An 18,132-nucleotide genomic window follows, 5' to 3' on the forward strand; every position below is an offset into this window, starting at 1 on the left:
AATCCTTTATTTATGACTTATTAGCATGTAATACTTAAGACAGTATGGTGTATTAGTAAGTGACAAACCCATGTCTATGAATTAATCGATTACCAACATTTATAATTGTATTATTGTCCAAACATGACAAAACAAAACTGATCTGAGCTAAATACATAATGGGTTAGATGCACATTTTCTATTGGGTTATGAAAAATATTGTTTCCATGTCTTGCTGCATTGCTAACAAACAAAAAGCATGAATTACATTCTTAAGGTCTTTATTATAATTTACAGTTGTAAACAGAATGTATTTAACTAGAATAAACAGTGTTAGAAACAGTATTAGTATTATTAAATTAACTCATATAAATATATATTATATCATTGTCATCAGATGTGCAATGAAACAACTTAACTATTAAATGCTGTAATATATATTTGAAAAATGTTTATAATGATGCTTCATTCCAAAATAACATACACACATGTGTTTCTTTGTAGAACATTGCTTTAAAATTAAAGTGCAGCATTCTTTGTAATGAAGACTTCAACTAATTCACATGAATCATCAGTGCGTGCAGAAAACACCTTAGCAGTACTGTGAGTTAATGTGTGAGAATTAATGATAGGCAAGGAGAGGCAGTGCCACATTTGACAAACTATTTTCCCGGCTTGGAAATGGCTCAGAAGTCTTTGACGCAGTCGGGGCAGAGGATGTCGTCTTTGCTTGTCTGGAAGCCTCGACCCACCAGAGACACGCAGCATCTTTTGCAGTTGAAGCAGTCGTTGTGCCACTGACGCTGCTCGAACGAGATGTACTTGCTGCCTCCGAGGCCTGAGATAAAAGCAACACCGAAGAGCCATGAGAAACCAATACAATGAGCTTGCCTCACAGTCTCATGATCTCTGCTAACTTGATCATCCTTGAATTGATGGTGATTGGAAACACAGTGGGGAGAATGTCTTCTGGGAAAGGTTACGTCGCTGTTACAGGTGTACTATGGGTACTTTGTTCATTTGAACGGCATGATGCTTCATCTAATGAATCTAATGAGATAACCTTGTTGTATTTTCACCACGTCACATATTTCTATTCATCTTTAAAGGTTGAAACTAATTCTTAGTACATCAAATCTAAGTAGTACATAATCACATCTTAGAGGACTAAATGTGAGATTCATTTAGCCATAACTCTTTGACTATATATATATATATATAATATTTATAGAATGTGTCTTTTGCCAGTTCCTTAACTCTAAGAAATTGCTAAGTCACTGGAGGGATTCATTTTTGATGATTTCTAAAGATTGTACCCTTTTTATGTAAACCTGGATCTATTTCTGAAGAGCAGCAACCACGTCAGCTTACTGAAATTAGATAGCAGTTTAGGGAGGATAAACTATCGTGTGAATCTGACAACATTGTAATGGAAATGCTGAATGAATCAAAGATGTGGCTGAATGCCTGCGTGGATAAGAACTATGGACGTTAAGTCTAGATAAAAGTTAACGTGACAGGCCGGTAACAATGGCACCATGATACATTTAGTAACAAGTGAAAGCCTCTCTGTTGATAACTGATGACACATTAGAGCAGTTCAAAGGTTTCTTATTTTACCGCTGATCGGGGTGGTGCAGTAGGCACATTTCTTGGCGAACAGGTTGCAGAAGCAGTCGAGGCAGTAGGCGAAATCGTCCCGGGAGGTGAACCTCTGTCCGGCCAGCTGCTGCTTGCAGCCGATGCAGACGAAGCACTCCTTATGCCAGGGCTGGTCGCGGTAATTCACTCCTCCGGTGGTGATTGGCTGAAAGAAATGAGTACATGACATGTACCATGTTTACCTAATGACATTTCAAAGGAGTGTTTTGCACTTTCACATCAGAACAAATATTTTAAATTGGACATTTTAGAGCTCCAATGCATGACTATATCCATACTGCAGCGTCATGCATGACTGTTGCTGATGCCAGATGACTAGCTACCAGTTCCAGCTTTCAGCACAAAATGTCGTTCCTGCTCTGCCATCTGTTTCCTTCACATTCGAGTCTTATTTGCATTCAATGATAGCAAGCAGAGGAATGTGTCAGTTTGATGTAATTGTGCAGCCATAAAGTACATCAAGTTTTAACACACCACTCGACAGAGGCATCATAGTGCTATCGTTGAGCTTGCCTTCACTTAAGCTACCCAGGGGACTTGTAAGGTAAAATCCTGGTTAACTTTGGCCTGAGGCCCAGCATTGATCTGGTTATCATCTCGGGGAGGGAAGACGTTCTCATTAGACCTCTCATAGGCTGACTTTACACAGTGTGTATTTGTACCTTTTTGCAATGCACACACTGCATGGCAAACTGCTTCTCGTAGCAGGGCAGGCAGTAGTGGTTGGCCTCCTTCTGGATGAAGCTCCGGGTTCCCATTGGCTGCTGGCAACGGTTGCAGGTGAAGCAATTCTCGTGCCAACTGTTGCCCTTATGCTCCATCTTTTTGGAGCCTGTATCGCATCGGGGTGGGCGGATGAAGAAGAAAGGAATCACACTATCCTACTGGCATTCTGGTCAACTTGAATCAATTACAGCTAATTGCAATGTGCTGATGTCATGTGAGCTCTAAACTGCTGACCTAATAAAGAGAAAAGGCTTTGTACGGTAACATGGTTGACAACACATCTTGGAAGTGGTTGGATTTATGGGGGAACAAATATACACATGTTCAGAGTATTTCAATCTCAATTTCTAAACTGGTTTCATTATAAAAATAGCGACATAGAAGCAATACGCTTCCCTCACCAGGCATGATGGTCTTTAGGCACTCGTGGCACTTGGAGGAGTACTCGTTGCTGTAGCACTCGATGCACATGGGGTTCTCGTCCTTGCTGGCAAAGGGCCGATCCACCAGAGAGCGGCTGCACTTGATGCAGAGGAAACAGTCGCTGTGCCAGTGTTGGTCCTTGTACGACAGATCCTGCACAGCCAATGAGAGGACAGGAAGTCTTTTAGGCTTTTGTATGTTCTTGCATGGAAAAGTTCAACAACTGTAGTCTGAAAACGTTGAGTCAAAAAGACGTGAAACTAAAAGATGATTCATTATACAACCTGAACAGCATGCTGGTTAATATGAGGTTATGTGATGAAAGCAAAACACTTTATTTGTGCATGAAGTTCCCACAAAAACTATTTTAAAAGTAAAGAAATATTGGCAAACTTTCCCATCATACACGAATAAACCGACAATTAAATAAGGTGGTTTAACAAGCTATCAATGTTGACATGTGATTTTGTGTTTTAAGATGATCTGCACGTACAAATTGGAAGATATTGATGAGGAGTGCTCATATGACTCGTATGTTCTGGTCCATGAAAACAACTGTAAAAGTAAATCATTAAAAAATACAGTAAAACTTCCCCATCCACAAGAAACAAGACCAAAACAGGTACAAGTTCATACGTCATAAAGTCTTTGTGGATTTGGGTGGGGAAATCAAAGAGTGATATGTTGAATAATGAGTATTACCTTGCTGGTGCAGCCGATGAGCTTCTGGCACACTTCACAGCTGCTGGAGAAAAGATCCTCGTAGCACTCGACGCAGTACGGGTTCTCCACCTTCAGGATGTACTTCTGCCCGTACAGCGACTTCTTACACTCTGTGCAGTCGTAGCGCTCGGCCATGTTGACTGAAATCTGCTCTGTGAGTCTCCTCTCCTGCAAGATAAAGACATAACGGTGATGCAATCGCAGCCATCTAATTGGACACGTGGTCATCATCATGCCTTCGTGGCCACGTGACCAGGTGAAGGCCTTGAGAAGTTCTTGGAAACTTAATTGAGATACAACAAATTAGCCCACGGAATGTTCCTGAATGTGCCTCACTGCCGAGTCAATATTGTGCACTTTATTAATGGAAGTAACGTGACTCAAACTAAGTCTTAATAAAGTCTGAGGAGGTCTTAATTTGCTTGGCGTCCTCTCAATTCCCCCTAAAGACAATTGAATGAGATTAAGACCAAAAGCTTTAATGGAGGAGGGGGACAGCAATAAAGAGAAAAGTACACTAAAAGTAGTGCAAAGAATAACTATTGCAGACTTTCATTCTGCTGGACTGTATTGTAACAGGGTTTAAATATGTATGCTGTTCCAGATCTAATAAAGAGATGGCTTCATTCAATCTTCGGCAAGATTTGAAACTCAATTTTTGGAGGAATTTCCACTGGAAGGTCTTCAAATAGGAGCATCACGCTCTTCTGGGTCCGTTCCCATCAATAGAGACAGTATATGTCTGGGGTTGATATTATTATGTTCCCTTGGCCTCTGATGAAGTTGATAAGACAATGAAGAGAACGTGATTTTATGCGTGATAGGAGGAGAGCAACAATGTGCTGTGTTCCCCCCACAATTAGTTAACACAATCATTTGGGCAGTAATGAAATAAGGCGTGCCCGCAGAAACACAAAGGCAGCTACGGGACATTTGATCAGATGCAGAGCGAACAGTTCTGACATCATTGTCATTAAACTGCTTTAAAGGCGCCGTGTAGAGAGGCAGGACTTTCATTCATGTGCAATACTGTTTAGTATTTATTATAACTAATAGGGGCTGCTAGCTAGTTCACTTACTTCTAGAATGCTGGTACTTATTTTGATCATGCACGAGTGCTTGCTACTTTTTTTAACAACACATGATTTCTGATTAGCAAAGGACTTTCGTCTTCATTTTTAAAATATTTTTAAAATAACTCTCTCACTTCCAGAGACACCAAATATACAAACTACATGAATTTGTAAAATGTGTATTTTCTTCAAATACCTTTTTACTTTTATATGTAATTTACATTTTAACATATAAGTATTATTCCAGCTTGGTATAGCAGACCTCATTTTGCTTCAGCTTTAGACCATTTACCTCGCTTACACGTTTGAGTTGTTATAATTTTTATTTTTATATTTCAATAAGGAATGGGGTTGACTATTTATTATCCACGTCCCCTCTTTCAAAACAAGTTCAGCCCCAAAAACCTCCACAAATCCTGGACTACGCTCAGCTGTACGTGGATTGAATTGTATCAAAGGTCCCATGACATGGCCATTTCTACTGATCATGATTCCATTGTTGAGGTCGACTAGAATAGATGTATACTGTTCGATGTTCCAAACTCACATTGGTTTCTCACAGCATCTGTGTATAGTCTGTGTATTCACTTTCTGTCCTACACGGCTTGTTGGAGCTCCTGCCCCCCCCCCCCCCCCTCTCTGTGAGCCCAGTGGCCGTCTGCGAGACAGCGAAACCCAGCCCGAACACACACACACCCGCAGCCTGGCTGGGAGTTTGTGTGTGTGCCCAGGCTGAGTTCCGCGGTGTCTCGCTGTCTCGCCGACCCCACACCAGTGAGCCAGCTCACACTGTTCGCTCCTCACAGCAGCGAGCCTCGCAACGTCCCGCCGAGTGTGTGTGTGTGAGGAAGTCCGCGGATTGGTCCAAACGTAACGACTCCGCGGACGTAACGTTACGTCACTATACCTGAAATACGTCACTATACCCAAGAAGTAAACAATGGAAAAAGAGAAATGTCCAACAAGGCGTTCTGGGGGGGATACAGGTCTTCTCTGTATTAGAGTCGTACTCCCTACAGGGTGCACTTTGAGGGTTGTGACTCTGCAGACCGTTCACATGCAGAAAAAGCTACATAACACAAGGGGACGGGTGATAACCGGAAAAGCATGACATGGGCCCTTTCATATCCCACATTAGACCTCTATAAAACATTCTAAACTCTTGCACCCTTTCATATCCTTATCGAAACCTCCATCTTCTATAAATCCTCTAAATTCCCCTTGCTGTACTTTGCTATTATCAACATGTACCCTTCTTTCTGCCATGTTTACACCACTTAAGCATTTACAACCTTTCTCTGTCATCCCTGGAAACGCCGTATAACTGCATTTTCTATGTATACCACTTCAACTGAGCAACTGGCTGTCAATTTAAGAAGCTATTGAGCATCTGCCAGTTGTTTAAGCTACTTTTCTTCCCCCAACAACCTACAACCCAATACAAAGCACAAGCTCCTCATCCACTTTGCTCAAATTAGTCAAATAACTTGGATTATATCTGAGAAATGTTGCAATACTGTGATCTGTTAGGATGCAAAAGTGTCATATAGCACTAGCGCTATCATTTTAGACACAAGTCTTGAAGTGGGAATAAAATCAGACAAACTTATAAAATAAGAAGCAGAAGAAACCCAGAAAGGAAAGAGCAAAGAACAGGGTCTGAAATAGGACGGTGGAGAAGAGGAAGTGTTACCTGTCAGCGCTGCAGAGTGTCAGAGGATGAGCCGTCTCAGTCTGAGTCCTGAAGTGTCTGCTGAGCGCTGTCCTCCATCTGCCTTTTAAAATTACAGCACAATGTGACACAGTGGGGCAGGAAGGTGGAGGCATGGCGTGACCAGAGTGGGACGGTCACTGTATTTTTAGAAAGCTATAAATTAAGGAGAAAATCCTGAAAACCCCCACAGAAAAACATGGAGCCTTTTGAACATGCAATCAAGATGAATGCATCAGATCCTTGTCTAAAGATACTCTATTACATAAACATCTCTAAAAGTATCACAAATATCTTCATCTGTTTATTTTATATTGTGTATTCTTTAGATACTCTGAACATATATATTCATGTGAGGACAATTATCAAAAAAACAATTAAAAGGTCATGAAACTTTAAATGTCCTGTGTTTGTGATCACAAGACACATCGAGGGTCTGAGGGAAACAAACATCGACAGCTTCATGCTAACTAAAGAAACTCGATAAAGACTGATTCATCTTTTAATATATATGGCGAGAAAATATTATTGGAGTTGTGGTTGCTCAGTTTATTACTAAATCAGGCTGGTGAACAAGAGAGACAGTATACATGTTGACCTGGAGCTGCATCTCTGTTATTGAACATGACAGATCACAGCTATTCAGATTGAGGACCTGAGATCAGATCAATATTTTATAAAAATTTGATCCGTCTTGATTTGATAGCATTTCATTTTATTATATTTCACCGCGGACCCACTTGGACTCACTATAATATATATATATATATATATATATATGGAAGAGGCTAGAAGTCTCTTTGCATGCCTCTATAAAATCCAACAAGATAATCAGATAAAGCCTAAATTGGTTTTATAAATCGTTAAGGTATTTTCTCTTAGAACATGCCGGATCTGAACCTGGTGTTACAAGAACTGTTTCTTCTAAAAGACCTAACATGACGGAGCTAAACAGCGGCCACTTGTCAGTCCTTAGCCTAATTTCTGCAACTCAGAGTACCGACTGTAATCTGTTCATGTGTGGCTCCCATGACGTGCTGCTTTTCACATTTATAATTTTTGTAGAATTAGATTCTCTGCTGGTTTTATTTGAGCGAACACAACATTTGATTTAATCTATTATAGGCCTTGAACATCAGTAAATGTAATAGTAGAGCGACTGTAATGAGAACAGAGATTATGTGGAGGTTAAACCCCAAAGAGTTTGTATGAGAACTTAATAAAACGTTGTAATAATAGAAAACAGTAGCTTATAGCAGCGGCTTTAACTCAGGCCTGTGAACGCACACTTTCAACAGGTCAGGTAAATCCTCACAATGGCGTGTTTTGTACAAGCCTATGATAGTGTAAACAACTCTCCATTCATCTATTTGAATTTTCCTGACTTCATTTAAAGGACAAATTCCCCTCAACAAAAATACTTTGCTGAGTTGAAATAGAGCATTGTGTAAGGGATTAAGTAATGAGGTAACTAACCTAAATCATGTTAAATCACATGTTTTATAAGCAAATGGTACAGTGGCAATTTAAAGCTGTAATTTTATACAAATTCTAGCTTTAATTCCATATTATTTAATAGAATTGTCTTTATTTGGCACTGAGTTTGGCTATATTAGAAAGGGGTCTAACTGAGTCAGAAGAATGTTTAATGATTAAGGGATGAAAAGGGCCTTAATTCTTTGCATTTCTCTTCATTATCGGGGCTAAATGGCAGCCTCATGTTGCAACAGAGCTCTAGGTCCTAGCTTTAGGACTAAATACTATGATGCTATTATCAATTTTCTATGAATTTAACTACTTGTTACACGACAAATAGTTCAAGAGTAGGTCAGGCTTTTGTTTCGAAATGTAAACTCGCGTTTTTATTTTGAAAGCTGACGTAACAGGAAGTGTTTTCATATTTTATAGGCGTTAGCTTGAAAACGTTATATATCCGGAAGATTTTATAAACAAACTGTGATTGTTGTATTGTATTCCAAAACGAGGAAGAGGAACATGTTGCCAACAGTAAGTATTTAGTTGAACAGGGAGGAAGTGAACGATATTTCGGGTAAAAAAACATGGAAGACGAAGAGCGGCTACAGCTCGGAGGGAACCCGGACTGGATGTCCCTTCTTCCCGCAGAGCTGCTGGATGTCCCGCTGTGGAACCTGGCCATACCCGGTAAAACAGAAACACTTCCTTTTTCTATTTAATGTTTTTATGAAAATGTACCAGTTCTTTTTATATGAGAAGTCCAATTTATTTTCATGTCATATGACCATGACCCAATTACTCAGACGATAGGACACACCTCTTAGATTTGAGTACACAGCTGTTTTATTCTATTTCTATTTGATGTATTATCTGCATGAAAAACAACCTATAACAATGCTATTTGTATAGGTTTTGATTTAGATAATTACTTTGCAGATTCAGAGCATTAATACAAAATATAAATCCAGTAACTTGTTATGATATATTATTATAGCAGGTTACCCAGCAGTATACTATCAGTTATGTTCCACCTTTACCAGCTGCAACATAAGGTGTTTTACATATTAATCCATCACTTATTATAATGCAATAATATAGGCCTGGTATTCTGCATACTGAGCCCAAAACACAGCAGAATCTTCATTTAAATATTGATATATAAAGTAGAAGAAGCACTTAAATCCACTAAAAAATAAGTATTTCTCATGAGTGTATTAATAACATCTGTTTTTTAGCTGGAGTCACTGGGGACACATATATTTTGCGCATTTCTGAAAACGTACCGGGCAATAAACTAGATTCTGATTCTGACTAACTGAAAGGATCTTCTAATACTTTTACTCAGGTACTTTAATGGAGTATGTCTACACTGTTAATACTACTGTCACTTTAAAGAGTACTTTCCACTCTGCTTTGGGGCATATTGTTGATTTCTGCCCTCCGTCTCTGACCACAGGGAGCCATGACAGCATGTCTTTCTGCCTGGACGTCTCCTCTCCTGTCCTGAAATCAGAGCCCCGCCTCCTCAGAGTGATTGACATGCTGTTTCCCTGCTGGACTCGACCCTGCATCTACCGCTGGGCCACCACACAGGTAGAGATGTACTGTATGTGACACGTACAATCATTGAGGCCTGCCCTTCAGGATTTGAAGGGAGACAATCTGATGGTGCGTTCAGGTGGCTTTCCACAACTTGTAAAGTCAAACATTTCCAGGTTTTTTCCCCCCTGTATGTGCTCAAAGTCACTGGCAGCAAACTGAAAGGCCTCTTTACAAAGATTACTGAAGTAGAGGTACACAATTAATAAAGTACTGCAGCACAAACACCCTAGTGAGGATTGTATTGCTATATTATATAAGATATGATTTCTACATGTTTACCTGGAACTACTTTTCTGAACAACACATTATGTAAAAAGAAAAAAACAACTCTGCTCTATTTAATTTAATTGTTTTTGCAGAAGTCTGAGAACTATTTTCACGGAAAATGTCATCTGCTCTATGTACACTGAACAAAGATATAAACGCAACACTTTTGTTTTTGCTCCCATTTTTCATGAGATGAACTCAATGATCTAAAACATTTTCTATATACACAAAATAACCATTTCTCTCAAATATTGTTCACAAATCTGAAAGAATGTGTGATAGTGAGCACTTCTCCTTTGCCGAGATAATCCATCCCACCTCACAGGTGTGGCATATCAAGATGCTGATTAGACATCATGATTATTGCACAGGTGTGCCTTAGGCTGGCCACAATAAAAGGCCACTCTGAAATGTGCAGTTTTGCTTTATTGGGGGGGTCTGGGGGGGTTCCGAAAACCAGTCAGTATCTGGTGTGAGGGTTAGGATTAGGGGTAGGGTTAGGGTTAGGGTAATGTTGTGAATTGAGTGGCCCGTGGTGGTGGGGTTATGGTATGGGCACTTTGGGCAGGCGTATGTTGTGGACGACAAACACAGGCCACTCGATTCACAACATTACCCTAACCCTACCCCTCACACCAGATACTGACTGGTTTTCGGACCCCCCCAGACCCCCCCAATAAAGCAAAACTGCACGTTTCAGAGTGGCCTTTTATTGTGGCCAGCCTAAGGCACACCTGTGCAATAATCATGCTGTCTAATCAGCATCTTGATATGCCACACCTGTGAGGTGGGATGGATTATCTCGGCAAAGGAGAAGTGCTCACTATCACACATTTTTTCAGATTTGTGAACGATATTTGAGAGAAATGGTTATTTTGTGTATATAGAAAATGTTTTAGATCTTTGAGTTCATCTCATGAAAAATGGGAGCAAAAACAAAAGTGTTGCGTTTATATTTTTGTTCAGTGTAATTCGAATTGATTAGATTATTATGGCTTAATGCTGGTAGTTAATGTTTACTAGGAAACATATATATGCTCTGTTTATTCAGATGTACCAGATACCTAATAGTACAACGGGAAGAATTTATTTACTCGAGAGTTTGATTTAATTGAGTAATTATTTTGAATCAGGAAATACTCATGTCTTAAAGTAATTGGATTTAGGCTATCTCTCTAATTGAGAAACACATGCACATTTTCCCCAGTAAAACAACTTTCTTTTGAATTCTGAAATATTTCTGATGATACATTAGTTTACACAATGAAATGTGAATAAAGGTGTGTTCAGATATAGCTTTTTATGTTTCAAAAGCACCTCATAAATTGTATTTTCTACAAAGAAAAGCTGTGAAATGCATTGGATTATCATACATTTGACATTGATTCCCTTTTGTCTTCTTCCCCGTGTGTGTAGCAGTCGGTCCTGAGTGATCAGTGTGATCTGGGAATTCGTTTCTTTGACCTGCGGATCGCCAGGAAGCCAGCAGGAGGTGGGAAACTGTTTTTCGCCCATGGCATTTACACACTGATCACTGTGAAGGTACACACACTCAGTCTCAGGTTTGAATGGGGTTTACATTAAAAACATCATCGATGAAAATGAGTGAATACAAAATATGTGTGTGCAGGAGGCCCTGGGGGAACTGGCTACCTGGTTAGACACTCATCCGAAAGAGATCATCATCATTGCCTGCTCTCATTTCGAGTCACTGACCGATGAAGATCACTGCCAGCTTGCAGATTACATCATCTCCCTGTTTGGAAAGAGACTATGCTCTTCAGAGGTAACACAGTTGTCATTTTTCTAAATAAGATTATCAAATACTTTTATAAATATCAAATATATTCTTCTTTTAGCCTTACAAATGTGTTTTTGCTGACTAATACAAGTGTACATTGGGTATACTTAGATTTATAACCGCTCAAACATTTCACAGACTTAATAATACATTTTTTGAATATATGGTTTTTGAATAATATATGTTTATTTGCAGGACATTCCCACCTTGCGTTCCTGTTGGTGTAGAGGTCAGCAGGTTGTAGTTTCCTATGATGACCAGCAGATGGTGCTGCAGCACCCTGAGCTGTGGACTGGGATACCTTACTGGTAAATAAATCCGAAGAGGCGAAGTCCCGCCCTTCTACTTCCGACCCATGGGACCTTATTTCGGAAAAATTATGTATTGAAGTCAATAGGGAGAGAACTTATCTTTCGATCCCGTTTGAATTGTGCCACGAATTACACATATGATGTTTGTCAATCTTAAAAAATCATTTCCATGTCAAAAAAGGCACATTTTGTCGTAAAACGGTTGAAATATAAGACTAAGAAAAATACTAGAAAGACTACAAATCCCAGAATCCCCTTGTGTGTATGCCCAGCTCTCAACATGCCCAGACTTGTAGTTCACCTCTTTTAATACTTTCCGTCTCATTCTGAAAGAAAGAAGTGAAATGTGCCAACGGGACGGCCGTCTTGGTATGTGGTGCGAGACCAGAGATGTAGTTCATTGAGCGGTTTCACACAAAAAAAGTGTTACTTCACAGTTTTACGACACATTTGTATTTTTTTGACTTGCAAAATTATCTTTTAAATTGACAAACATCATATGTGTAATTCGTGGCACAATTCAAACGGGATCGAAAGATCATCTTTCTCTCGCCATTGACTTCAATACATAGTTTTTCCGAAATAAGGTCCCATGGAGCTCCCCCGGAAAGGGAGGGACTTCGCCTCTCAATACAAATCTCTAATTGTTCTTTATTAGATACATGCATTTATGTAGTTTTGCTGATTTAGGTTGCCAAATGACCTCCTACAAATCATTTTGGCTGTAGACTTCTCTCCACTATGAATTTTAGCTGTAAATTAGAAAAAACATGAAACTGACTCTGTCTCTTGTTCAGGTATGCCGACAGTTCGGACCCTAAGAAAGTGATCGCCTATCTGGAGGAGCAGAAACACAGAGGAAGACCAGGTAGGCTGGAGAGGAAGATATATATTACTCTAAAAATAAACTTTGTTTGAAGTAAAAAGTGGCACCTGTGTTAAATACTGATGTATTCATATTTCAATATTCCTTTTATGTGATGAGACCACCTTAATACCTCACATACTGTTGAGTAATTCAATCTATAACCATTATTTAAATATTAAATAAATGTGCAGATTATTTTCTCAATGAATCGTCTACTCTATAAAACATCACAGTATAGAACATGTCCATCCAAGGGTTTCAAAGTCCAAAGTGATGTCTTTAAATGTCTTGTTTTCATCAGTTCAAACCCAAAGGCATTTATTTTTCCTGCTGGTCTTCTTCTCAATTAGTCAACTATAGTTTTATTACTTGACTGTATTTATGATCCCTATTAATAATAAATGTATTTTTTCCTGGGGTCCACACAAAGACAAGACATTTTAAACATCATATTCTCATCAGTCCACAATGTCAACAAAGCAAAGTAAAAGAATAGATGTCCCTCACATTCATGTCACATACGAGTAAAAAGCAATATATTCAAAATAATAACAAGTGGAATAAAATTGAAAAACTCATGTACTTAACTTTTTGATATTTATCTGTCTGCTTTTCTCACAGATGGTTTCTACGTCAGCGGGCTGAACCTGACAGAAGACGCTGCGTACATCCTGCTGCACCCCTTACAGGACATGAGGACCCTGACCCTGAGAGCTCTCTCTCTGCTGCTCCGCTGGGCGAGCGAGCAGCAGCCGGGGGGCGGGGCGGGGGGGCTCAACGTCCTCTGTTGTGACTTCGTGGACGTCAGTCACTTCTGCTCGCTGGTGATCCGCCTGAACTACAAGAAAGTGCTCGCTGCTCCTCGTGCCGTCTGTACTGTGCCGAGAGCAACAGCAGAAAGCATTGGCTGTTGCCATAGCAACCAGGCTGGACATCCAACATAGGAACTCTTGGAAGTCAGCATTTATTATCTTGTGGCTTTTTCCTCAGTGAAAGTGCCAATTACTGTGAATACTGTCACTTGTAAACGTGTCACTCTTACCTCTTGTACACAGGTTCATGTATTGTTTTCAGATTGTACATTTGAAATTTGTACATACTTTTTCTGTTTGCATGCTATTTGGGAGTATTAACCTATGTACATTATATAAATAAAAGCTTTATATATTGTTGTACTATTGCTGCAGCTCTCCTATTTAATGATCTTGGATATCACGTGGTATCATATTTAAATCCCGTTACAATTTCAGTATTTTATGACGTGTTCATTGGGGATGGGAATTGGAAAGCAAATTTATATTCGAATAGTCGACCCCCAAAAAAACGGTTAACCGATTTTACATATCCTGTAAAAAAAAGTTGTAATAATAAATACATTTTCAAATAAATATAGAAACCAAACCAAGTTTTCTTTGATATCTTTCTCAAGATATTTAAAATGGCACTGTCGTATACATTTAATTAGATAATATGTAATCAACTGAGGCACCCCTCCAATCAAAATAAATGCATAAATAAAATAAAATATTCATAACTCATATTCGAATACCAGAATAATTTCGAATATTTGATTAATCGTTCCCATCCCTAGTGTTCATACAATTTCCTCCATTACTGACTATCTACATTCAAAATAATTGAAACAATTGCAGTTTTCCTGAAGTTGTAGTTCTATTGCTGTATAAAACTGCTTCAGCAAATCACTAAAACCCCCACTATTGAGCCGACATCAATCCATGGAATGGTTTCTGGAGTCAGGCAGGCTGCCGGTCACATGAGGACACAGGTAGCTCTTCACTAACGAACAAACGAGACGCAGCTGTGCAGGCAGCTGGCCCGCGACAGGAAGACGACGAACAGACAGGAATATGACAGACGGCACCGCAGAAAATCTGAGTGAGAGAGACAGGACGCATCAAATTCTGTTTCCTCGCAGAGAAGGAGACAACACTCACACTTTCCACACAGGTTTATTCAAGCAGATGCTGCATTTTAAAAAGGATGCTCATCAACACAAAGTAAAAAAACAGATAATAATGATCTTACTGCAGTTGTTAAGGCACGTGGAAACGTCACTTTATTGTCTACTTTATGCGGAAACTAATGAAAGGCTGTGTTGGAAGTCTAACCGCAGTGTGCTGTCAGCTAGCTGCAGAGCATTCACTGTTTGTGAACAAATAAAAACAAATGGAGGAATGAAAAGCAACAGTGCATAGACAAACAGTTATGGCTGAATCCTGTCCAGATATCTGTAGGTATTTGTTTGCATACTTCCTGCACAAACTTTGAATCAGAGGAAATGTGTGTGTAAGGCTGCACATCTTATGGGTATATTTGGAAATGTTATTATTCACACACTATACTAGAAAATGCACGGTTTATAAAAAATAAATATCCCTTTGTTACTGCTAAAAATACGGAAACATCTTCCCATGTAAGACAGTCACAACATAAAAAAGACTATTACTGAAGTGCTATGGGTTACAGGTTATATCAGTGTAAAAGAAAGGAAGTTAAACATTTTTAATAAACAATAACTCAGGTTTATGTTGGACGCTGAAATGTGTGGATGACTGCACCGATACCCACCTGAGTATTTCCATTTTCCACTCTAGCACCGACATATACTGTATATAAAGAGTAAACGTGCAATTAAAGCCACAGGAGACGTTGTTTTAAATCATTATTAGCACTGCTCTTCAGGTATTAGGGTTGTAAATATGAAGAAGAAAGGGACACATGAAATCTACCTGTCGAAATGTAACTCACACAGACGTACTTTCTACGCATGATCACAGTGGTTTATCCCTTTTCTGATACATTTATTTCCCTTTTATCGATAAAAAAGAGGGGGGTGATGTTGTGTGACGTATCTGGCAAGAGATATTAATTATAACATTTCCCCTTGTTGAGGAAATATTATAAAAATGTAATTATTCGTACCATTTCCTGAAAAACAGCTAACCTACAAGCTTTGAAAAATCACAAAAGTTGTTTAGCATCAAAGCTTTTAAAAATAATATTCAAATATCCTTAAAGATTGCTTCTGGATAAAAAATGTTTTACGTTTAAGACCCTGTTATTCATAAAGGAATCTAACATGTATATAATACATTATTTTTTGTCGTATATATATTGGACAAGAAAATGGGTTTTCATCTTTAATTATGAAAGCAATGTTGTTTATTGAGCATTTAATTGAATGTTTTTCCATCTAAATGGCTAGAAGAGTCTTTGAGGATTTTTGAAAGTTCTTTAAAAGACCATAAAATGATGTTGAATCGTACATTTTTTGGTAATAAACACATCTTTTTGTATGTAATGGTATTACACAAGAGGCAGGCTGTTACCCTGGCACTTTGGATAAGCCTATCTATAAACAGTATTGGGACTACTTTCTAAGAAGTAAATTGTCTCTATAAAATCAGCCTGTGTGTTCTTAAGTATAAAGCACCAAGCGTCAACATTTATATCAGCATTTAAGCGATTGCTAGCTTCAAAGTGGAAAAGAACCATTCACAGACAAGCGAGCGTCCCTGCTGGAAACACACTGTTGCCTTGTGTACTTCCAATATGGCTGCCGCAGGGTGTGTTACTGTATATATCCTGAGTTTAAACAAAGGGTCAACATGTGGGAGGGTCCTGTATAGCACCATATGGGAATGGCTTACAAACAAACTAATTATTCATAAGAGGAAAACATATTTACAACATACTGAAAAGTATGGACAAAAGCATGGCTTCGGGAGGTGTCCAGTGTGTGTGTGTGTGTGTGTGTGTGTGTGTGTGTGTGTGTGTGTGTGTGTGTGTGTGTGTGTGTGTGTGTGTGTGTGTGTGTGTGTGTGTGTGTGTGTGTGTGTGTGTGTGTGTGTGTGTGTGTGTGTGTGTGTGTGTGTTTATCTCTTGGCCTGGCCGATGTAGCTGTTCTCGATGCACAGCACCACGTAGGAGCCGGAGCAGCTGCTGGGGGTCTGCTGCAGCAGGTTGCCGCTCCGCAGCTCCGCCGCCGTGCCGCTCAGCGCCCGCTCGCCCACCCGCCAGCCCTCACAGATGCTGTCCACCTGACCCCTCCCCGCAGCGTTCGACCCGTGCCACAGCATCTTCTCCGGCCTGGGAAACATGGGGAAAGAGGACATTTTAGAACCTGAAGAGCAGTGTAAATAATTATTTTAAACTAGGTTTCCTGTGGCTTTAATTCCACATTTACTCTGATATATATTATTTGTTGTTGATAGAGTGGGACATGGAGTAATTAAAATACGAGTATTGGTGCAGTCATCCACACACCTTAGCGTCCAAGTGAATTTGTGTCTAATTTTGATTACTGCATACCAACAAAATTCCGTTAAGGTGGTTTGGGGATGATTTTTGTCTCACCATGTGCTGTCGTTGAGGACGTCTTTGCCATCGAAGGAGTATATCGGCACGTTGTCCTTCATCCTGCCCTCATTAAACATGGCGTCCCAGCTGTCATACAGAACCTCGTCCTGATGAAGGTGACACAAACAAATCAGTGCAAAGATCTGGTGAAGAATATAGAACTGGTGGGCAGATAGTCAGATTATTACAATTGTTATGATCAATATGTAGATAACGATTGGAAATAGTTTTTAGGGATCGATTATTTGTATTGCACTTTCACATAAAAGTTCTGCTTTTACTTCCATGTGCTGCTACAACTCTTTGCATCAAAATAGGACAAAAAAAATCACACGTTTCCAGTCATTTCATCTTTGATTAAAATAACCCTCTTCTGTTTCTAGCTTCATATCAACATGCAGACATGAGACCTTCTTATTGGACCCTTGGGAAGAAACCCTCTGCTGGCTACCTTCAGGTTGACTATGGGCAGGTGGTCCCTGTCGCTCCGGCGCACGATGCTATGCAGGTCCTGCAGTTTGGCGGAGAGGAAGGCCCGGAAAGTTCCCTTCATCCCGATGGCCTGAGCCTGGGTGAAGCACTGGTAGTCTGCTCCGCGGATCCCCCGCATGGAGCCGGAGTGGGGGCTGTTCAGGGCGATGAGGTGGAGCTGGGGAACACCAACATGTCCAGTATTCATATTTCATTTCATTCAAAAACTTTAGCGGAGATGTGAGCAAATGTTGTCACGGTAAATACACATTTTTACATATTATTTTATATACTGTTCAATGTGCACATGTTTAATTTGTGTTACTATATAAATATTGTTATTTAATTTTTTTATTATTTTGTTATAGTCTATTTTTATTTTATCTTTTATTGCACCATTTTTCTTTAACTTCTTATGGTTTTAAGAAATATTTTTATTTTTATTTGATTTAACCTCTTGTGCTTATATGAATATTGTTGTACTATTTTATCTTTGTAATGCACACTTTCTTTTTTTACTTAACCATTTCTTTTTATATAAATATAGTCTTTTAATAAAATAATTTACTGCACATTTTTATATTTTTATATTATACTTCTTATATTTATATAAATATTTGTTCTCAGTTTTATTTAATTCAATCTTTCTTTGCACATTT

The 18,132-nt window shown here is 39.2% G+C and overlaps 3 protein-coding genes across 4 annotated transcripts in view; 1 reads left to right on the top strand and 2 right to left on the bottom strand.

Annotated features, from left to right (window-relative positions):
• Positions 1–576: 576 nt before the first annotated feature.
• LOC117457090 (four and a half LIM domains protein 2-like) lies at positions 577–6,368 on the bottom strand. Its single transcript, XM_034096966.2, has 6 exons — positions 6,280–6,368; positions 3,493–3,681; positions 2,769–2,943; positions 2,304–2,473; positions 1,600–1,786; positions 577–817 (listed from the first exon to the last, which is right to left on the bottom strand). Exons 2-6 carry the CDS (start codon positions 3,646–3,648, stop codon positions 666–668), a joined length of 840 nt encoding a protein of 279 aa, XP_033952857.1. The 5' UTR covers positions 3,649–3,681; positions 6,280–6,368; the 3' UTR covers positions 577–665.
• Positions 6,369–8,194: 1,826 nt separating this feature from the next.
• Positions 8,195–13,797, top strand: LOC117456982 (PI-PLC X domain-containing protein 1). Its single transcript, XM_034096859.2, has 7 exons — positions 8,195–8,460; positions 9,230–9,366; positions 11,059–11,184; positions 11,273–11,428; positions 11,639–11,751; positions 12,552–12,622; positions 13,244–13,797. The coding sequence occupies exons 1-7, from the start codon at positions 8,358–8,360 to the stop codon at positions 13,564–13,566; spliced, it is 1,029 nt and encodes a 342-aa protein (XP_033952750.1). The 5' UTR covers positions 8,195–8,357; the 3' UTR covers positions 13,567–13,797.
• Positions 13,798–14,576: 779 nt separating this feature from the next.
• LOC117456234 (collagen alpha-1(XVIII) chain-like) overlaps positions 14,577–18,132 on the bottom strand; it is a 41,342-nt gene continuing 37,786 nt past the window's right edge. For both annotated transcript variants that reach the window (XM_034096044.2, XM_034096052.2), the window contains 3 exons: positions 17,454–17,651; positions 17,000–17,109; positions 14,577–16,732 (listed from right to left, as the gene is read on the bottom strand). In XM_034096044.2, coding sequence (XP_033951935.1) covers positions 16,519–16,732; positions 17,000–17,109; positions 17,454–17,651 — 522 coding nt within the window. In that variant the 3' untranslated portion in view covers positions 14,577–16,518. The remainder of the gene's footprint in view (positions 16,733–16,999; positions 17,110–17,453; positions 17,652–18,132) is intronic.

This window comes from Pseudochaenichthys georgianus, chromosome 2, assembly GCF_902827115.2.
Source record: "Pseudochaenichthys georgianus chromosome 2, fPseGeo1.2, whole genome shotgun sequence".
In the NCBI taxonomy this organism is placed as follows: domain Eukaryota; kingdom Metazoa; phylum Chordata; class Actinopteri; order Perciformes; family Channichthyidae; genus Pseudochaenichthys; species Pseudochaenichthys georgianus.

Bases quoted from the DNA above. Each gene is read 5' to 3' on its own strand.
- LOC117457090 (XM_034096966.2), bottom strand. From the start codon at position 3,648: ATGGCCGAGCGCTACGACTGCACAGAGTGTAAGAAGTCGCTGTACGGG. The intron at 2,474-2,768 runs GTGAGGGAAGCG...GATGCGATACAG, and splicing joins CCTAAAGACCATCATGCCTG to GCTCCAAAAAGATGGAGCAT. The intron at 1,787-2,303 runs GTACAAATACAC...CATTTCTTTCAG, and splicing joins AGTGTGTGCATTGCAAAAAG to CCAATCACCACCGGAGGAGT.
- LOC117456982 (XM_034096859.2), top strand. From the start codon at position 8,358: ATGGAAGACGAAGAGCGGCTACAGCTCGGAGGGAACCCGGACTGGATG. The intron at 8,461-9,229 runs GTAAAACAGAAA...CTCTGACCACAG, and splicing joins GTGGAACCTGGCCATACCCG to GGAGCCATGACAGCATGTCT. The intron at 11,429-11,638 runs GTAACACAGTTG...GTTTATTTGCAG, and splicing joins AGAGACTATGCTCTTCAGAG to GACATTCCCACCTTGCGTTC.